Below are 17,454 nucleotides of genomic sequence, written 5' to 3'. Positions count from 1 at the left end.
ACATAAAACTATGTAATTTCAATAATAATATAATACGCAATGAAAGCAGTTGTGGCTGATTATAGACACTTAATAGCGCCTTTTTAAGTTTCAAAAGATTGCGACCACCCGCCCTTTGCCTCACAATGGTTGATCCACTGCCAGTTCTTTAGCTGGCAAGGTAATAGAGGGTTCGTATCTACTGTCCGAAAGCGACATGTACGTAACTGACGTGAGGTTAATCCAGTCAATCGCGCCATAGCAATGTTTACATTTTTATGTTGGCAGGGTTCACACACTAGCTGAATTTGCAGAGCTAGCGCGCAAACTAAAGCAAACATTAACTAGCAAGCTAGCTAGTACCTATTCCATTAATGTGGCGTCGTCAAGATGGAATCTTTGCTATCGTCAATTTACCAAGATCAGCATGCAGCTTTAGTGCTTCAAAGTCCCTGTGATAAGGTAGCTATAAACTGAAGTCCAAACTGAACAGAACTACACTCTTTTTACCATTGTCTTAAATATATTTAATGGTCTCGTTGCAAAAGCTAAATGTCGCTAGTGAACTTTTTACATTTATTTTATTTCACCTTTTTTTTTTTACGATTATAGCAAACACCACAGAAACGGAATTGTGCTCGCTAGCTTTACAAATTCAGCTATTGTTGGAAGCCAGCCAATATGAAACAAACTATATTAAAATTAGAAAAGTGGTAGCATATGTTGTGTAAATGTGTGTGTGTGCAGCTAGTACAGTACCATTGCTACCTACTGGCCTTTCTTGATATTGCTAGTTGTAAGTACGAATACCTGCATACATACTGGACTGGTAAGGAGCAATGCTATAACTATTATTAATAGTAGTATTATAATGATTTAAACATTTGAACAAGTTGGTTAAACCCTTCAGTTAACTACTGTACCTATCAATTATTCAGTTGTAGGAATTATGGTTCCTCAATATACATTTAACATATTACAACGTAGGCTATGTGTTACAGCACTACTTTTGGTGTCCCCCTCAGGAATTGCTCTTGAGAAAATGTAATGTAATTGTCCCCTCCAAGGTTGATATCAGATTTTCGCCCCTGACTAAACCACTCAGGAAGTAACTTTCCAGTGCTTCTATTTTTGATATATAATGTTATTAAAACTACATCAGACAACCCCATATTAGAATAGTTTACCTATTTACTTAGTCGGCTTCTATGCGAGAGTAATATTCCTCTCGAGGTGCAATCAAAATTGGGAGAGCCATAGGCGGTAAAGATGTATTCTGGCAAGCAGTCAATGCACAACAATTCTTGATGCAAGCGCAATTCTTGATGCACACTTTGAAAGCAGTGTTGGCCTTTGTTAAAAAAGAGGGGGATCCTAGTTTTACACTGAACAAAAATATAAATGCAACAATAAACATCCAACATTTTCTAAGATTTTACTGAGTTACAGTTGATATAAGGAAATCAGTCAATTGAAATTGAAATACCTTTTTCTTTAAAGGTATATGTGACAAACAGATGAAAATCTGTATTCCCAGTCATGTGAAATCCATAGATTTGGGCCTAATGATTTCACATGAATGTAAGAAAATGTAGGCACTCACTACTTACTGTAAGTCGGTCTGGATAAGAGCATCTGCTAAATTACTAAAATGTAAAATGGAATACAGATATGCATCTGTTGGTCACAGATACCTTTAACATAAAGGTAGGGGCGTGGATCAGAAAACCAGTCAGTATCTGGTGTGAAGACCATTTGCCTCATGCAGCGTGACACATCTCATTCGCATGTAGTTGATCAGGCTGTTGATTGTGGAATGTTGTCCCACTCCTCTTCAATGGCTGTGTAAAGTTGCTGGATATTGGCGGGAACTAGAACATGCTGTCGTACACGTTGATCCAGAGGCTCCCAAACATTCTCAATGGGTGACATGTCTGGTGAGTATACAGGCCATGGAATAACTGGGACGTTTTCAGCTTCCAGGAAGGAATTGTGTAGAGATCCTTGTGACATGGGGCCGTGCATTATCATGCTGAAGCATGAGGTGATGGCAGTGGATGAATGGCACGACAATGGGTCTCAGGATCTCGTCACGGTATTTCTGTGCATTCAAATTGCCATCGATAAAATGCAATTGTGTTCATTGTCTGTAGCTTATGCCTGCCCATACCATAACCCCACTGCCACCATGGGGCCCATCTTCCTCTACTGCCTCAGCATAAGACACCCTCTGCACTACTCTGATCCTGGCAACCTCAACCTGCTTTTCTCTCACAGGACACCTGATCTCCAGCACCATGGGTAGCCCTACAGTTTACACACACCGATACTACACATTCCTTTGTCTCATGTCCTCCTGCGCACTTCTCACATCTAGGAATTTCCCTCGTACACACTGCTACCACATGACCATAAGCTTGACACCTAAAACACTGTAATGGGTTTGGGACAAAAGCCAACCGACACATCCTGACTTGACTTTGTCTGGTAAAGACTCTGCATCAAATCTCAGGATTACAGATCGTGTCTTCTCTGTTTCACCACGCTCTCCACGAGGTTTGCGTCACAACAAACGGCGGGTGTCACAGACACCGGGAATCTTCAACTTCAGTTGACCCTCAACACTTAGTCACCCCAGTTAACACTCCTTTCAACAGCGCCCTGCTCCGGAGAGGAAAGTAAGTCCTATTTCTTCTCCCCAGTTTCGTGGTGTGGAGCACACGCTCCCCCTGGAAGGCAGAAATGCAAAAAATCTACAAGATTCCACTTCCACAAAATATCTACACCATTCCACTTCGAGTCACTTTCACCAACCCAACAATCTCCAACCTCTTTTCCACCCAACCCGACACCACATATCGTTTTGCCAGAAGGCAAAGATCCATTCTGTCAAAAAATCTCACTCCCACTGGGCCAGAATCATCTTTGTCTTCATCAGGATGAGGCTCAAACTCTGCGATCTTCACCACAACTGCCACCGTAGTTAATTCATCCTCACTCTCCTCATATTCAATTTCCTTAGCTCTTCCAAAAGTTCTGTGTGATCCACCTCTGCATATTCACTCAAAACATGTTCCACTTTTCAATTTTTCTTCCTGTCTGCCATCTTCTCCTTGATCAGATCTTCCAGAAGGCTTGTGCATTCATTCCCCCATTCCATATATGCTTAAGTTCCACTTCCCTCCTTTTTTCCCTTTCCACCCATCTTACCCTCACCTCATGGCCACACCGGCAGCCATTGAACCGAAAAACTATTCTGACCTGTACCCCCGTGCGGCATTATTTTACAAATGCAGTTTTACAACCAGAGTTTCAAGTATGCTTTAGGAGCAGTTGTGCAACAGAGCTCTTAAAGGAGCAATGGCGTCTTAAACTGGCAATGGCATACTTTGAAATATAAACCTACAAATACTTTTTTTTTTGTGAATAATTCTTTATATATTTATTATAAAATAATAACAATCAGGATGTTGTGTCCAATGGGGTAAATGCAGATGGACAAACCCCAAGCTTCATCCTATGTAAATTTTATTGCCACTATGCTGCATCAGTTAGGCTACAGGTGATAATGCTTATTGCTAATAGCACATCTAATAAATAGACCATGCATAGGCTAGATACATGGTCCAATATGTTAAAATAATTGAAACATTATTTTTACCAATATGTTTTTCGGCCCATTTCTGGAAGTGGAAATTATATTTTAGATGGTGTCAGCATAATTTATTTTCATACATTTTGTAGTAGAATTCACCAGAACTAAGCTTCTCAGTCCTTCTACATAAAAATTTTCCTGAGGAGGACCTTGGATCCTCTAAGCAAGGGGACTGGAATTGGTCAAACTAGCAGTTTAATAAATGCGCAAAATGATCTTCTTTCCCTAAAAGAAATGATGGTCATGACTTTCTGACATGAAAGGGGAGGTTGGCGCCAGACAATTGATCTGAGATCGACTTAAGTTTCAGTCATGGGATTATTTTTTTTCTCGTTAACCCCTGAGACTGCTGTACAAAATGCGATCCAGCTGGAAATGTGGAATGGAATTGGGCAATTCCACCGTAAAAGCCAAATGATGGTCAATCCGAAATCTGCAGTGGCCGTACAGTATTTAAAATGATGCCGCCTACAGAGAAGTCGGAGTGTTCAGACTTCTTGCGCTTCGGGGAGCTGTTATACACATCCAATAAATTGTTGTGCACCTTGTTGTGCACCACACATAGTGACTCAGGGCTAATCTCTATAGCCATCCAGCTAATTACAAGCAACTGGTTAAACGAGAAGACCTTACCTCTTCTGAGATGTTGGAGTCCGTTTCCCGGTGCTGCACCGTTTTTCCACCTGCATCTCCATCCCAAATATTTTTGGGCCTGTTACAATACATCAATCATGATGGATTTGACAAATATCCACTTTGTTAGATCAGATTTATAGAATATGCGCCACTCCATTGTCCGTCTGTCTCCAATGGTCTGCATTCTATTGACCTCTTTACCACATCTATCCCCATTACCTCCCTGATCTCTTTCCAGGAGTTCAAACTCATTTTAGTGTCTTTGAAATCCATGCACGAGGTATCATGAAGATGTATCTTATTTGTGAACCTGTTCTGATAGCCTTTCGTCAAAGTTCCACATGTTTATTGTCAAGGAAATGAGTRTGTGTTTGATGATGATGGTTTGAGGTCCAGATTGGGAATTTAGCCCYGGCACCAGGGTTAACACCCCTACTCTTACGATAAGTGCCATGGGATCTTTAATGACCTCAGAGAGTCAGGACACCCGTTTAACGTCCCATCCGAAAGACAGCACCCTACACAGGGCAGTGTCCTGTGGCATTGGGATATTTTTTAGACCAGAGTAAAGAGTGCCTCCTACTGGCCCTCCAACACCACTTCCAGCAGCATCTGGTCTCCCATCCAGGGACTGACCAGGACCAACCCTGCTTAGCTTCAGAAGCAAGCCAGCAGTGGTATGCAGGGTGGTATGCTGCTGGATCAAGGGTGAGATGGAGGTAGAAAGAGGGGGGTGTATTTCTTTCTTTCTTTGAGAGGGGGGTGTATTTCTCTCTTTCTGTGAGCTTGGGAGGCATAGCAGCTTTAGCAGCAGGACTCTGGCAGATCAAACATTCTTCCTCTGGATTAGAGAAAGGTAGAGAGAGATAGAGGGGGAGAGCAGCTCTTTTGTCGTCTCTGATAAACGTAATTCTTAAAGACAGGCCGTAACAACAAACATTAGTGCTGACCTTTTAGAACAACAYTTGTGTGTGTGAGAGATGGAGAGGTGACCGTCTCTGGGAAAGTGATGTGCTTTCCTCTCGCCCTTCAGCGCTGTGGCACCATCAATAATTCACCAGCGCATCACACAATTCAATGCTGCACAGCACCCTCTATACCAGGGGTAGGCAACTAGATTGAGCCGCAAGCCGATTTTTGTTGGAGTGAATGGTCGGGGGGCTGGAAAATAATTATAAATAATTTGCACTGCAAATTGACCACAGCTAAGCCCCAAAATGTATTATTTTCAAATACAATAATTTCATACCTTGATTACATTAAGACACAATCACATCTCTTTTTTACATTTGTGGGAATACTTGGGAACAGATCTTGGGGGGCCTAAAAATATTCACTGGCGGAAGCCTGTTTCTGACCCATGATCTATACCGTCTCTCAACCCACACTTACTATTTCTATCTCTACCTCCCCACCTCTCTGTCTACAATCCCTTTATCTCTTTCTCTACCCTTAAGGCGTCAGCATGCTTCAGTTTGGCTGGCACCTAGCCGAGAACCTTACGAGTGTGCTCGCATGCTCCCTTAAAAAACCTTCTCTTGAAATCCAAGAAAAAAGCAGCGATAGTACTGTTTGTCCATTTTGAGAAGCCGTAGCCAGTATACACTTCCTCAAAATAGTCAGAATTCATCTAAGATAACTCAACTCAAGAAATCTAACATTKATTTTGATGTTTTTTTCCAAGGAGATCTTAGTCGCGCAATTTTATATTAACTAAGACGTGTGGTGCAGTATTTCTCAAGATTTCCTTTTGCATGAAAACGAGTCTGTCGTTGAATGACAACAAATACTTTATTGAAAAATCCCTACTCTTGACCAATCACTGACTTCAGCTTGCCTTGAGAAAAAATGTTGTGTGCCAAAACAACGTCAGCACAAGAACTGTTCATCAGGAGCTTCATGAAATGGGTTTCCATGGCCGAGCAGCTGCACACAAGGCTAAGATCACCATGCACAATGCCAAGTGTCGGCAGGAGTGGTGTAAAGCTCACCACCATTGGACTCTGGAGCAGTGGAAACATGTTCTCTGGAGTGATAAATCTGGGTTTGGCGGATGTCAGGAGAACGCATAGTGCCAACTGTAAAGTTTGGTGGAGGAGGAATAATCATCTGGGGCTGCATGGTTAGTGCTAGGCCCCTTAGTTCTAGTGAAGGGGAATCTTATCAACAACATACAATGACATTGTAGACGATTCTGTGCTTCCAACTTTGTGGCCACAGTTTGGGGAAGGCCCTTTGCTGTTTCAGCATGACAATGCCCCCGTGCACAAAGCGAGGTTCATACAGAAATAGTTTATGGAGATAGGTGTGGAAGAACTTGACTGGCCTGCACAGAGCCCTGACCTCAACTCCATCAAACACCTTTGGGATAAATTGGAACGCCGACTGCGAGCCAGGCCTAATCGGCCAACATCAGTGCCCGACCTCACTACTGCTCTTGTGGCTGAATGGAAGCAATGTTCTGAGTGGAAAGCCTTCCCAGAAGAGTAGAGGCTGTTATAGGAGCAAAGGGGGGGACCAACTCCATATTTATGCCCCTGATTTTGGAATGAGATTTTGGACAAGCAGGTGTCCACATACTTTTGGTCATGTGTATATCCTGATGCCTWGTCACCGTACCAATGCATATCTAACCCTACCACTCCAGTATCTATGCACATTGTAAATATGGTGTTGGCACTGAGCCTGGAACTAACCCTGTYTATAGCGTACTTACTTTCTCGTGTTCTTCTTATTTCTTATGTTTTTGTTCTACTTTACTTTTTTAAATAAATGTTTTATAGTACTACTGCATTGTTGGGATAGAGCAAGCAAGCATTTCACTGTAGTAGTGCACATGACAATTAAACTTGAAACTTGATCCAGCTATGGTCCAAACGTTCAATTGAGAACTCAAGGGCTGGGTATACCCACCTTGGGTTAAGGCTAAGTAGGCCTATAAATGTTTATTTTATTCATGACAACAGAATTCCATGGCAGTCAGAGTTAAGGCTATCCTGCTGGCTATAGTAATAGGGATATCATTATATTAGCCTACCTCAGAAAGATATGAGAGGCGTCCATATCTGGGTCACAACACCGCAGGAAACCTACCTGCTCTGCGTTCTCAGAGTTCACTGAGTTRATGGCGACAGGACAGCAGCACAGGGCCGGCGGCAGAACTAATTAGTTGGACGTGCTTTTGATTTCCATAGGGGGTCACGTTTTTTTCACGAGGCCTATGAAAACTTCAACGGCAACCAAACAATAGTCACTTTGTGAGTAGCGCATTTCATGGACAACACGTTTCAAATTAGAAATTGAAGGACTAATTTGGCCGCTGCACCGAGAGATCTACACAAATATTCAAGCACTTTTTTGTTGTTGTTTCCTGTCACTTTTCTCTTCAATGTCGCATTCGATTCCCGATCACCTTCACTGTCACCAGGCAGATTGTTTACTACGTTTTATAAAGTTAATAATCACTCTATAAAGCAGGTAGGCCTATCTGCTATATCTCATACTCCACTTCTCTTATCGTAATCCCTTACCCACCAGGAGCATATTAGCTACAGTGTAAGCGGTTACGGTGAGATACGAACTGGCCTATGACACGATGATGGTTGCGGCTGCGGAAAAAGTCGCAAGGTATACTCCGATCGTCCCGTACGTGATAAGAGCCCTGAAAGTGAGGAAGGCAAAGGTGTTTGGCTTCCCACTGGGTGCCCGAGGCGGCTCGGTCCTCAAACAAACTCTCCTCGTAGGCTATTTTAAATATTTATGTAGTTGTTACTCATTTTATAATTCAAGAAGCCAGGTACATTTTATTGCATTGTCTCTTTAACATCCATTTTTTACTTTTATATAAAAAATATATATGTGTATGTCACAGCCCATGCTCCAAACAGCCTCTGAACAAAGAAAAAACATCCTGATAAAGGCCATGGACAACCTGGGAAAAAAGCAAACTCGGTCTCTGCAACCAACATTGTGGTATAAACCAAATTGGCCAAATTGGCCCACATAAAGAGAGGAGGGATCCTGGTGTTCACCAGAGACATTCCGTTCTTGAATAGACTTCTCACTCTTTGGCCCGAGGACGCCTTCGCTGGGGCACAGCTGTCATGCCTCCTAACACAACAAAGGAGGAATGGTTTACCCCAGGACAGACCCTCCAAACAGGTCATCATCTCAGGGCTCCACACTGCCATTCCAGTTAAAGAAGTCTGTGCCGAGCTGGAGAAACAGAATCCTCACCAGACAAACTCACCTCCTCGCCACATTTATCAGAATTCACCTCCAAACCAGAAGACTCCATACAACTACTACAGGAAGGCTTCTTCATGCATTACTTTCACTACAGAGTTGAAAAGGCAAATCCACCCACCATACTTAAACATTGTTTCAAATGCCAAGAATTWWAAAAAAWAWATACTGTAAGGCCACAATGAGGAAATTACCTTTTGGGTCAAGGGAGACACTGATTTTAAAGCCCTGTTTATACCTGTCCCTAAAATGCGTCCTTTTCTTATAATGCAGTTATATAGTTTCGGAAGCTGTTTTCATTTCAGAGCATCTAATTTGTAAACATTTCAACTGGTATAAATTATTACTTTTTTTGGTTGCACAAAAAATGAACCCCTGACCAAATCAAAGTGCTTCTATGTTTTGTGACGTAAGTCCCAAGACAGTGCAATCAATACCTGACCACGAGTTGGCGTTTTTAATTTATTTTAGCAGGGAGTCCCATTGAGACCAAGGTTTCTTTTGCAAATACTTAAATTAAAGCGCAGCATAATTGCAAAAAAAAAAGGACATTCGTCTGTGAACTGTTCCTCCACCAACAATCGGAAATGCCCGAAGGCACCAATCTGTCCAACTGTTGGGTAATCTTAAGATTGTTCCATAAGTGAGGTGTGAAGAAACTAAAAGCCATTTTACCTAAATCTGTACTGACATAAGGAATTTCAAGAGTTAGCCATCCCTGTGAGCGGGTATGGTATCTCATGCTTTCATAGGTTAGTAACGATGTTAGGCAATGTGGGAGTTTTTGCGTAAGAGCTTTGTAAATTAACAGAATGCAATGTTCCAACCTATAAAACACCAGTAAGGGCCAGCCGCTTTCTGAGAGCGAATGCAATGATGAGTGCAAAATTGATCTATAGAAGAAATCCAGTTTTATTTTCAGCTTCTTAGTTAACTGCCCTATGTTTGTTTTAAAAGACAACTTATCAACGATCCAAATGCCCAGGCAMCTACAGTGCATTCAGAAAGTATTCAGAGCCCTTGACTTTTTCCACATTTTATTACGTTACAGCCTTATTCCAAAATGGATTAAATCATTTTTATCCTCATCAATCTACACAATACCTTATAAGGACAAAGCGAAAACAGTTTTTTWAAATTATTTTTTAAGCAATTTTATTAAACTGAAACCTTATTTACATAAGTATTCAGACCCTTTGCTATGATATTTGAAATTGAGCTCAGGTGCATCCTGTTTCCATTGATCATCCTTGATGTTTCTACAACTTGATTGGAGTCCACCTGTGGTAAATTCAAATTGATTGGACATGTCTATTATATAAGGTCCCACAGTTGACAGTGCATCTCATAGCAAAAACCAAGCCGTGAGGTCGAAGGAATTGTCTGTAGAACTCAGAGACAGGATTGTGTCGAGGAACAGATCTGGGGAAGGGTACCAAAACATTTCTGCAGCATTGAAGGTCCCCAAGAACACAGTGGCCTCCATCATTCTTAAATGGAAGAAGTTTGGAACCACCAAGACTCTTCCTAGAGCTGGCCGCCCGGCCAAACTGAGCAATCGGAGGAGAAAGGCCTTGGGCAGGGAGGTGACCAAGAACCCGATGGTCACTCTGACAGTGCTCCAGAGTTCCTCTGTGGAGATGGGAGAAACTTCCAGGAGGACAACCATCTCTGCAGCACTCCACCAATCAGGCCATTATGGTAGTGGCCAGAGAGAAGCCACTTCTCAGTAAAAGGCACATGACAGCCTACTTGAAGTTTTCAAAAAGGCACCTAAAGACTCTGACCATGAGAAATTAGATTCTCTGGTCTGATGAAACCAACATTTAACTCTTTGGCCTGAATGTCAAGTGTCTCGTCTGGGGGAAACCTGGCACCATCCCTAGGGTGAAGCATGGTGGTGGCAGCGCCATGCTGTGGGGATGTTTTTCAGCAGCAGGGACTGGGAGACTAGTCAGGATTGAAGGAACGATGAACGGAGCAAAGTAGATATATCTTTGATGAAAACCTGCTCCAGAGCGCTCAGGAGCAGGCTGGGGGCGAAGATTCACCTTCCAACAGAACAACGACCCTAAGCACAAAGCAAAGAGAACGCAGGAGTGTCTCTGAATGTCCTAAAGTGGCCCAGCCAGAGCCCGGACTTGAACCCCATCCAACCTGACAGAGCGTGAGAGGATCTGCAGAGAAGAATGGGAGAAACTCCCCAAATACAGGTGCCAAGCTTGTAGCGTCCTACCCAAGATGATTTGAGGCTGTAATCGCTGCCAAAAGTGCTTCAACAAAGTACTGAGTAAAGGGTCTGAATAGTTATGTAAATGTAATATTTCTGCTTTTTGTTGTGTGTAAATTGATGAGGGGGAAAAACAGTTTCATCAATTTTAGAATGAGGCTGTAACCTAACAAAATGTGGGGAAAGTCAAGGGGTCTGAATACTTTCCGAATGCACTGTATAAGAAGGGACACTGTCAATTTGGGCTCCATTGAAGGTGCAGATACTTTTTACATTTACGTCATTTAGCAGACGCTCTTATCCAGAGCGACTTACAGTAGAGTGCATACATTTTATTACATTTTTACATACTGAGACAAGGATATTCCTACCGGCCAAGAGCAGACGCTCTTATCCAGAGCGACTTACAGTAGAGTGCATACATTTTTATTACATTTTTTTTATTTTTACATACTGAGACAAGGATATCCCTACCGGCCAAACCCTCCCTAACCCAGACGACACTATGCCAATTGTGCGTCGCCCCACAGATCTCCCGGTTGCGGCCGGCTGCGACAGAGCCTGGGCGCGAACCCAGCCCAGCCTGGGCGCGAACCCAGAGACTCTGGTGGCGCAGCTAGCACTGCGATGCAGTGCCCTAGACCACTGCGCCACCCGGGAGACCTAGATACCAAGATACTTCAATCTTGGGAGTCATTATAGTGGGCTCTAGAAAACATGTACTACAGATGCAAAGGACAACCATTATAGTCCATCGAGCCCATTTCAGCCATTACCGGAGTGTGTTTGATAGGACCGCAGAAACGTTTGCAGTGACCTAACAATAACGCAGAAAAAGAAAGGGCACAAGCAAGAGTTGGAAAGAGTCGCAAGAGTAAAATGAAAGCAATCAATCCAGTGAGATTTAAGTAACAAGTGAGATTTAAGTAACAAGTGGATTTTGCACCACTAAAACACAGGACATTTCTGTCTGAAATGGAGAAATCTACAGGTGGGCGGGGCATGCGCGTTGCTAAAAGTTTAATAGAGCACGTGTGTGAGAGTAATTCTTCTCTGTGTATAGGGATCCCTGGTGTGAGAGAACGTACTCTAGTTGCAGTGAAACCAGATGGGGTCCAGCGTCGCCTTGTGGGGCATATCACGCAACGCTTTGAACAGAAAGGCTTCAAACTGGTGGGCCTGAAGATGCTACAGGTGAGAATGTCCAATTCCAAATGAACCCCAAAGCTCCTGCCTCCTAGGCATCTGAAAGGATTGGATAGGTATAAGCAATATGATAATAAGCAATATGATAGTAGCCTCAACTTGTCCTCTGATACAATATTTGTAACTTGTCATGGATGTGGTTTATTCATAAATGTCTATGTAAATACCAGACTTTAAAATAAAGGTTAACCCAATGTTGGCTTTCTTTCAGGCGCCAGAGGAGCAGCTCTCTCAGCATTACCATGAGTTAAGGAGGAAGCCGTTTTACCCCAGTCTCCTGCACTACATGACCTCTGGTCCCATAGTTGTTATGGTGAGGGTTCCTGCCTCTATCTAGCATCATAATCCAAACTTCAATTGCTCCGTTTCAGGGCTCGATTCAGTCCGTAGCTCCGAAGTTCAGCGCTATAGCGCGATTGAAAGGTAAAGGCTGGAAATGACGGCTCAATTGGAAATTATCTTTTACATTTCAAGCATGCTATAGCACTGAACTTCATCGATACGGATTGAATCAGTCCACACTGTTTTCTCACTTCACTGATCAGTCTGGGTGTCCTCTAATAGATGGACGCCTGGACAGTTATTTCTATAAAATAACGGGAACAATCAGCTCTTAAGGCCCTTGCTGAAGTACCTTGCACAATGGTAGTAGATGGTTGCCATGATCTGAGACCAGCAGCCCTCCTTTTGCCAGTTCAGTTAACTTTTTCATCACTCAGCCCTAGACTCTAGCCACCTCCTCTGGGCTACCTACTGTACCATTATTCAATTSGTTTTGAGTAATGACCCTCCAAATCGGTTTTAGTGAAAAGATGGCCAGATGAAATGAGAAGCCCCGTTTTATACCTGGTGCTAACATACGTCCTTTGTCCTGACATTCTGATTCTGCCCACATTTATAGACGGGTGTAGGCAATTTAAAAGAAGCATTCCACCGACTCTAGAGGCAGTCAGGGCTGTAGTCATGTGTCTGGATATCTTACAAGTGTAGCCTAGCGGTTAGAGCGTTGGGCCAGTAACCAAAAGGTTGCTGGTTTTGAATACCTGAGCCGACAAAGTGAAAAATCTGTAGATGTGCACTTGAGCAAGGCATTTAACTCTAATTTGCTCCAGGTGCGCTGCACTACTATGGCTGACCCCATAAAACAACACATTTCACTGCACCTATCCGGACGCATGTAATCACCCAGGATAAATGGGGCTAGAGTGTGAAACAATAATTAAATAAAGCAATTCATTTTAGATTCCCAGACTACACTGCCTTATGTTAAATTCAAAACCACCTAACCACTTGTGTAGGGATTAGATAATGGCAGTGGCAGTGTGTTCAAATATTGATTTAGTGCCAAATTGATTGACTTTCAATTAACTTGCTGAATTTACTGATTTTGAAATAGGATTGCCCTAATCCTGATGGCGAACTTCATTCATTCTTGTTGTCTAGGTGTGGGAGGGTTATAATGTGGTCCGGACATCCCGGGTCATGATAGGAGACACCAACCCAGTCGAGGCCCAAGCAGGCACCGTCCGGGGGGACTTCAGCATTCACATCAGCAGGTGAACCTTTTTCAACAAAGATTCACATTGAAAGATGTTTCACGTTAAAATAATTGGCACAATACCCTTTTCAACAAATATTTTAATGATAATTGAATTGGACGACAATATGAATTTTGAGAGGCATAAAAATAAAAGGATGTACAGTATAAACATTGAACTTTATCATTGAGTGTGTTTTGAAAATTGGAGCATCATTTCAATGGCAAAATACTAAACTGGACTTCAAGCCATTAGCAATGAACTAATGAATGTAGGTTTGTGTTTTTTATAGAAATGTGGTCCATGCCAGTGATTCAGTAGAGGGGGCTCAGAGGGAGATCCAGCTGTGGTTTCATCAAAAGGAACTGATGGATTGGGACTGCTGTGACCACAGTAGTACCTACCAGATATGAGAAAGAGATTGTAGGCAGAGATAGAAAGAGAGAGTTAAGCATTTCATTATACTGTTGTATCCTGTGCATGTGACAATGAAACTTGAAAGAGTGAACAAGGTAGAACGACCAATAGGAATAGTGGCTCCATAACCATACCTACCTCTTTGTGTCTTGCTTGCAACACTCAGTGTCCCACGTGCAATACTCATCCCTCTCCATCGTGGGTGGCTCTAATACCCCTAAGCCTCTCAGCTACTATTATAGTGTTTGGTCCTCACCATATGTACAGTGCGTTCAGAAAGTATTCAGAGCCCTTGACTTTTTCCACATTTTGTTACGTTACAGCCTTATTCTAAAATTAATGAAATCGTTTTCCCCCCCCTCATTCATCTACACACAATACCCCTTAATGACAAAGCAAAAACAGTTTGTTAGAAATGTTTGCAAATGTATAAAATATAAAAAGCTGAAATATTACATTTTACATAAGTATTCAGACCCTTTACGCAGTACTTTTTTTGAAGCACCGTTAGCAGCAATTACACCCTAGAGTCTTCTTGGGTATGACGCTACAAGCTTGGCATACCTGTATTTGGAGAGTTTCTCCCATTATTCTCTGCAGGGTCTCTCAAGCTCTGTCAGGTTGGATGGGGAGCGTCGCTGCACAGCTATTTTCAGGTCTTTCCAGAGATGTTCGATCGGGTTCAAGTCCGGGCTCTGGCTGGGCCATTCAAGGACATACAGAGACTTGTCCCAAAGCCACTCCTGCGTTGTCTTGTCTGTGTGCCTAAGGTTGTTGTCCTGTTGGAAGGTGAACCTTCGCCACAGTCTGAACCTGCTCCAGAGCACTCAGGACCTTTCATCAAGGATCTCTCTGTACTTTGCTCCGTTCATCTTTCCCTCAATCCTGACTAGCCTCCCAGTGCCTGCCGCTGAAAAATATCCCCACCGCATGATGCTGCCACCACCATGCTTCACCGTAGGSATGGTGCCAGGATTCCTCCAGACGTGACGCTTGGCTTTCAGGCCAAAGAGTGCAATCTTGGTTTCATCAGACTAGAGAGTCCTGTTTCTCATGGTCAGAGTCCTGTAGGTGCCTTTTGGCAAACTCCAAGCGGGCTGTCATGTGCTTTTTACTGAGGAGTGGCTTCCGTCACTCTACCATAAAGGCCTGATTAGTGGAGTGCTGCAGAGATGGTTGTCCTTCTGGAAGGTTCTCCCATCTCCACAGAGGAGCACTGGAGCTCAGGTTCTTGGTCACCTCCCTGACCATGGCCCTTGTCCCCTGATTGCTCAGTTTGGCTGGGCGGCCAGCTCTAGGAAGAGTCTTGGTGGATCCAAACTTCTTCCATTTAAGAATGATGGAGGCCACTGTGTTCTTGGGGACCTTCAATGCTGCAGAATGTTTATGGGTACTCTTTCCCAGATCTGTGCCTCGACACAATCCTGTCTCTGAGCTCTACTGACAATTCCTTCGGCCTTATGGCTTGGTTTTTGCTCTGACATGCACTGTCAACTGTGGGTCCTAATATAGACAGGTGTGTGCCTTTCCAAATCATGTCCAGTCAATTGAATTTACCACAGGTGAACTCCAATCAAGTTGTAGAAACATCTCAAGGATGATCACTGGAAACAAGATGCACCTGAACTAATMTTTGAGTCTCATAGCAAAGGGTCTGAATACTTATGTAAATAAGGTATTTCAGTTTTTAATAAATGTGCAAACATTTCTAAAAACTTGTGTTCGCTGTCATTATGGGATATTGTGTGTAGATTGAGGGGAATAAAACATTATTTTTTTTAGAATAAGGTTATAAAGTAACAAACTGGGAAAAAGGAAGGGGTCTGAATACTTTCTGAATGCACTATATTTGGACAGTGAAATGAAAATGTTAATTTTGGCTCTACTCCAGCATTTTGGATTTGAGATCAAATGATCAATATTACAGAATGTTAGTTTATTTGAGGATGTTTTCATGCTTATCTGTTTTACCATTTAGACATAACGGCACTTTATATATTAAGTACCCCCATTTTAAGAAGTATTTGGGCAAATTCACTTATAGTGTAGTCTAACTGTTAGTATTTGGACCCTTATCACTTGGATTCAATGACTTCATCAAGCTTGTAACTTTACAAACTCATTCGCTGCATTTGCAATTTGTTTTTAGTTTATTATGGGACATGTCTTGCCCAATATTAACTGAATGGTGTCGTCATTTTATTTCTAAATGAGCTGAGATGTTTCTGAAAACTTCCAAATCCATGCTGATGCTGCCATGATTTCCAAAAATGTATTATCACGGTGTATTACCCACTACAATTATGCAGTACAGTGTAGTCAGCAAGAATTTTAGCATTTACACTGGTGGGCCCCGGTGGCAATAAATTCATAAAACCAAAAGCTTACCATGACTTGGAAGAGTTCCAGTGTTGGATAGCCAGCTAGCTAACATAGCATCCCTCTCTGTCTTTGAGTAGGCTAAACTAGCTAGCTGCATTCGCTAGGTAAGTGAGGGAAAAAAACTAAATATAGATTTCTCTCTCGCTTCTCCTTCATTTTTGAAGAAATTAATTTGTTTAAAACTGTTCAACTATTGTCTTTCTCTCTTTGAGTCAACTACTGCACATTTTATGCACCGCAGTCTTTAGCTAGCTGTAGCTTGTGCTTTCAGTACTAGATTAATTCTCTGATCCTTTGATTGGATGGGCAACATGTCAGTTCCTGCTGCAAGAGCTCTGATAGGTTGGAGGATGTCCTCCGCTAGTTGTCATAATTACTGTGTAAGTCTATGGAAGGGGGTGGGAACCACGAGCCTCCTAGATTTTGTATTGAAGTTAATGTACCCAGAGGAGGATGGAAACTAGCTATCCTCTGGCAACACCATTGTGCTACCCTACGGAGTGTTGCTGAGGCTACTGTAGACCTTCATTGCAAAACAGTATGTTTTAAACAATTATTTAGTATAGTTTTATCTAAAAAGTATAACTTTTTGAATGTTTCACTATTTACATTTTTCTGAAATTCACTGAGGTGGTTTTCCCCTTACACTAGTGGGGGCTCCTCAGAGGAATATCATCTTTGTGCCTCTAACTTTGTCATTATTCATGATTCATTCATGATTTTGTTTATGATCCTGACAACATCCAAATGAATGTAAGATTTTAAAACAAAGCCTTATATTTTGCACTTCCAAAAAAGGTGACTCCAAAATGACACCCGACATCATTCAGTTACTATTGGGCAAGACATGACCCAAAACACGCCCAAAACAAACTGCAAATGCATCCAACAAGTTTGTAGTCACAAGCTTTATGTAGTCATTGAGTGCGGGGGACTAGATACATAAAATGCTTTTATGTCTCAATGGTAAAACAGATATGTATGAAAATATCCTCATAGAAAACATTTGATCTCAAATCCAAAACGCTGAGTACAGAGCCCAAATAAAATGTAAAAAATGTAGCTTCACTGACCAAATATGTGGTGAGGACTGTATGTTGGACTGTATGTTGTTGAGTTGCAAACGCATATTCTCAAAGCCCGCCCTCGTCACTATACATGTGGTA

The 17,454-nt window shown here is 42.3% G+C and overlaps 1 protein-coding gene across 1 annotated transcript in view; it reads left to right on the top strand.

Moving 5' to 3' along the window:
- Positions 1-17,030, top strand: part of LOC111969701 (nucleoside diphosphate kinase-like) — a 20,237-nt gene extending 3,207 nt beyond the window's left edge. The window contains exons 2-5 of the mRNA XM_023995890.2: positions 11,809-11,939; positions 12,163-12,264; positions 13,395-13,507; positions 13,782-17,030. Of these exons, the coding sequence (XP_023851658.1) occupies positions 11,809-11,939; positions 12,163-12,264; positions 13,395-13,507; positions 13,782-13,902 (467 nt within the window). The 3' untranslated portion in view covers positions 13,903-17,030. The remainder of the gene's footprint in view (positions 1-11,808; positions 11,940-12,162; positions 12,265-13,394; positions 13,508-13,781) is intronic.
- The last annotated feature ends 424 nt before the right edge of the window (positions 17,031-17,454 follow it).

The sequence above is a fragment of the Salvelinus sp. IW2-2015 genome, linkage group LG1 (assembly GCF_002910315.2).
Source record: "Salvelinus sp. IW2-2015 linkage group LG1, ASM291031v2, whole genome shotgun sequence".
Classification (NCBI taxonomy): Eukaryota; Metazoa; Chordata; class Actinopteri; order Salmoniformes; family Salmonidae; genus Salvelinus; species Salvelinus sp. IW2-2015.
This window is presented reverse-complemented; position numbering and strand designations above follow the sequence as displayed.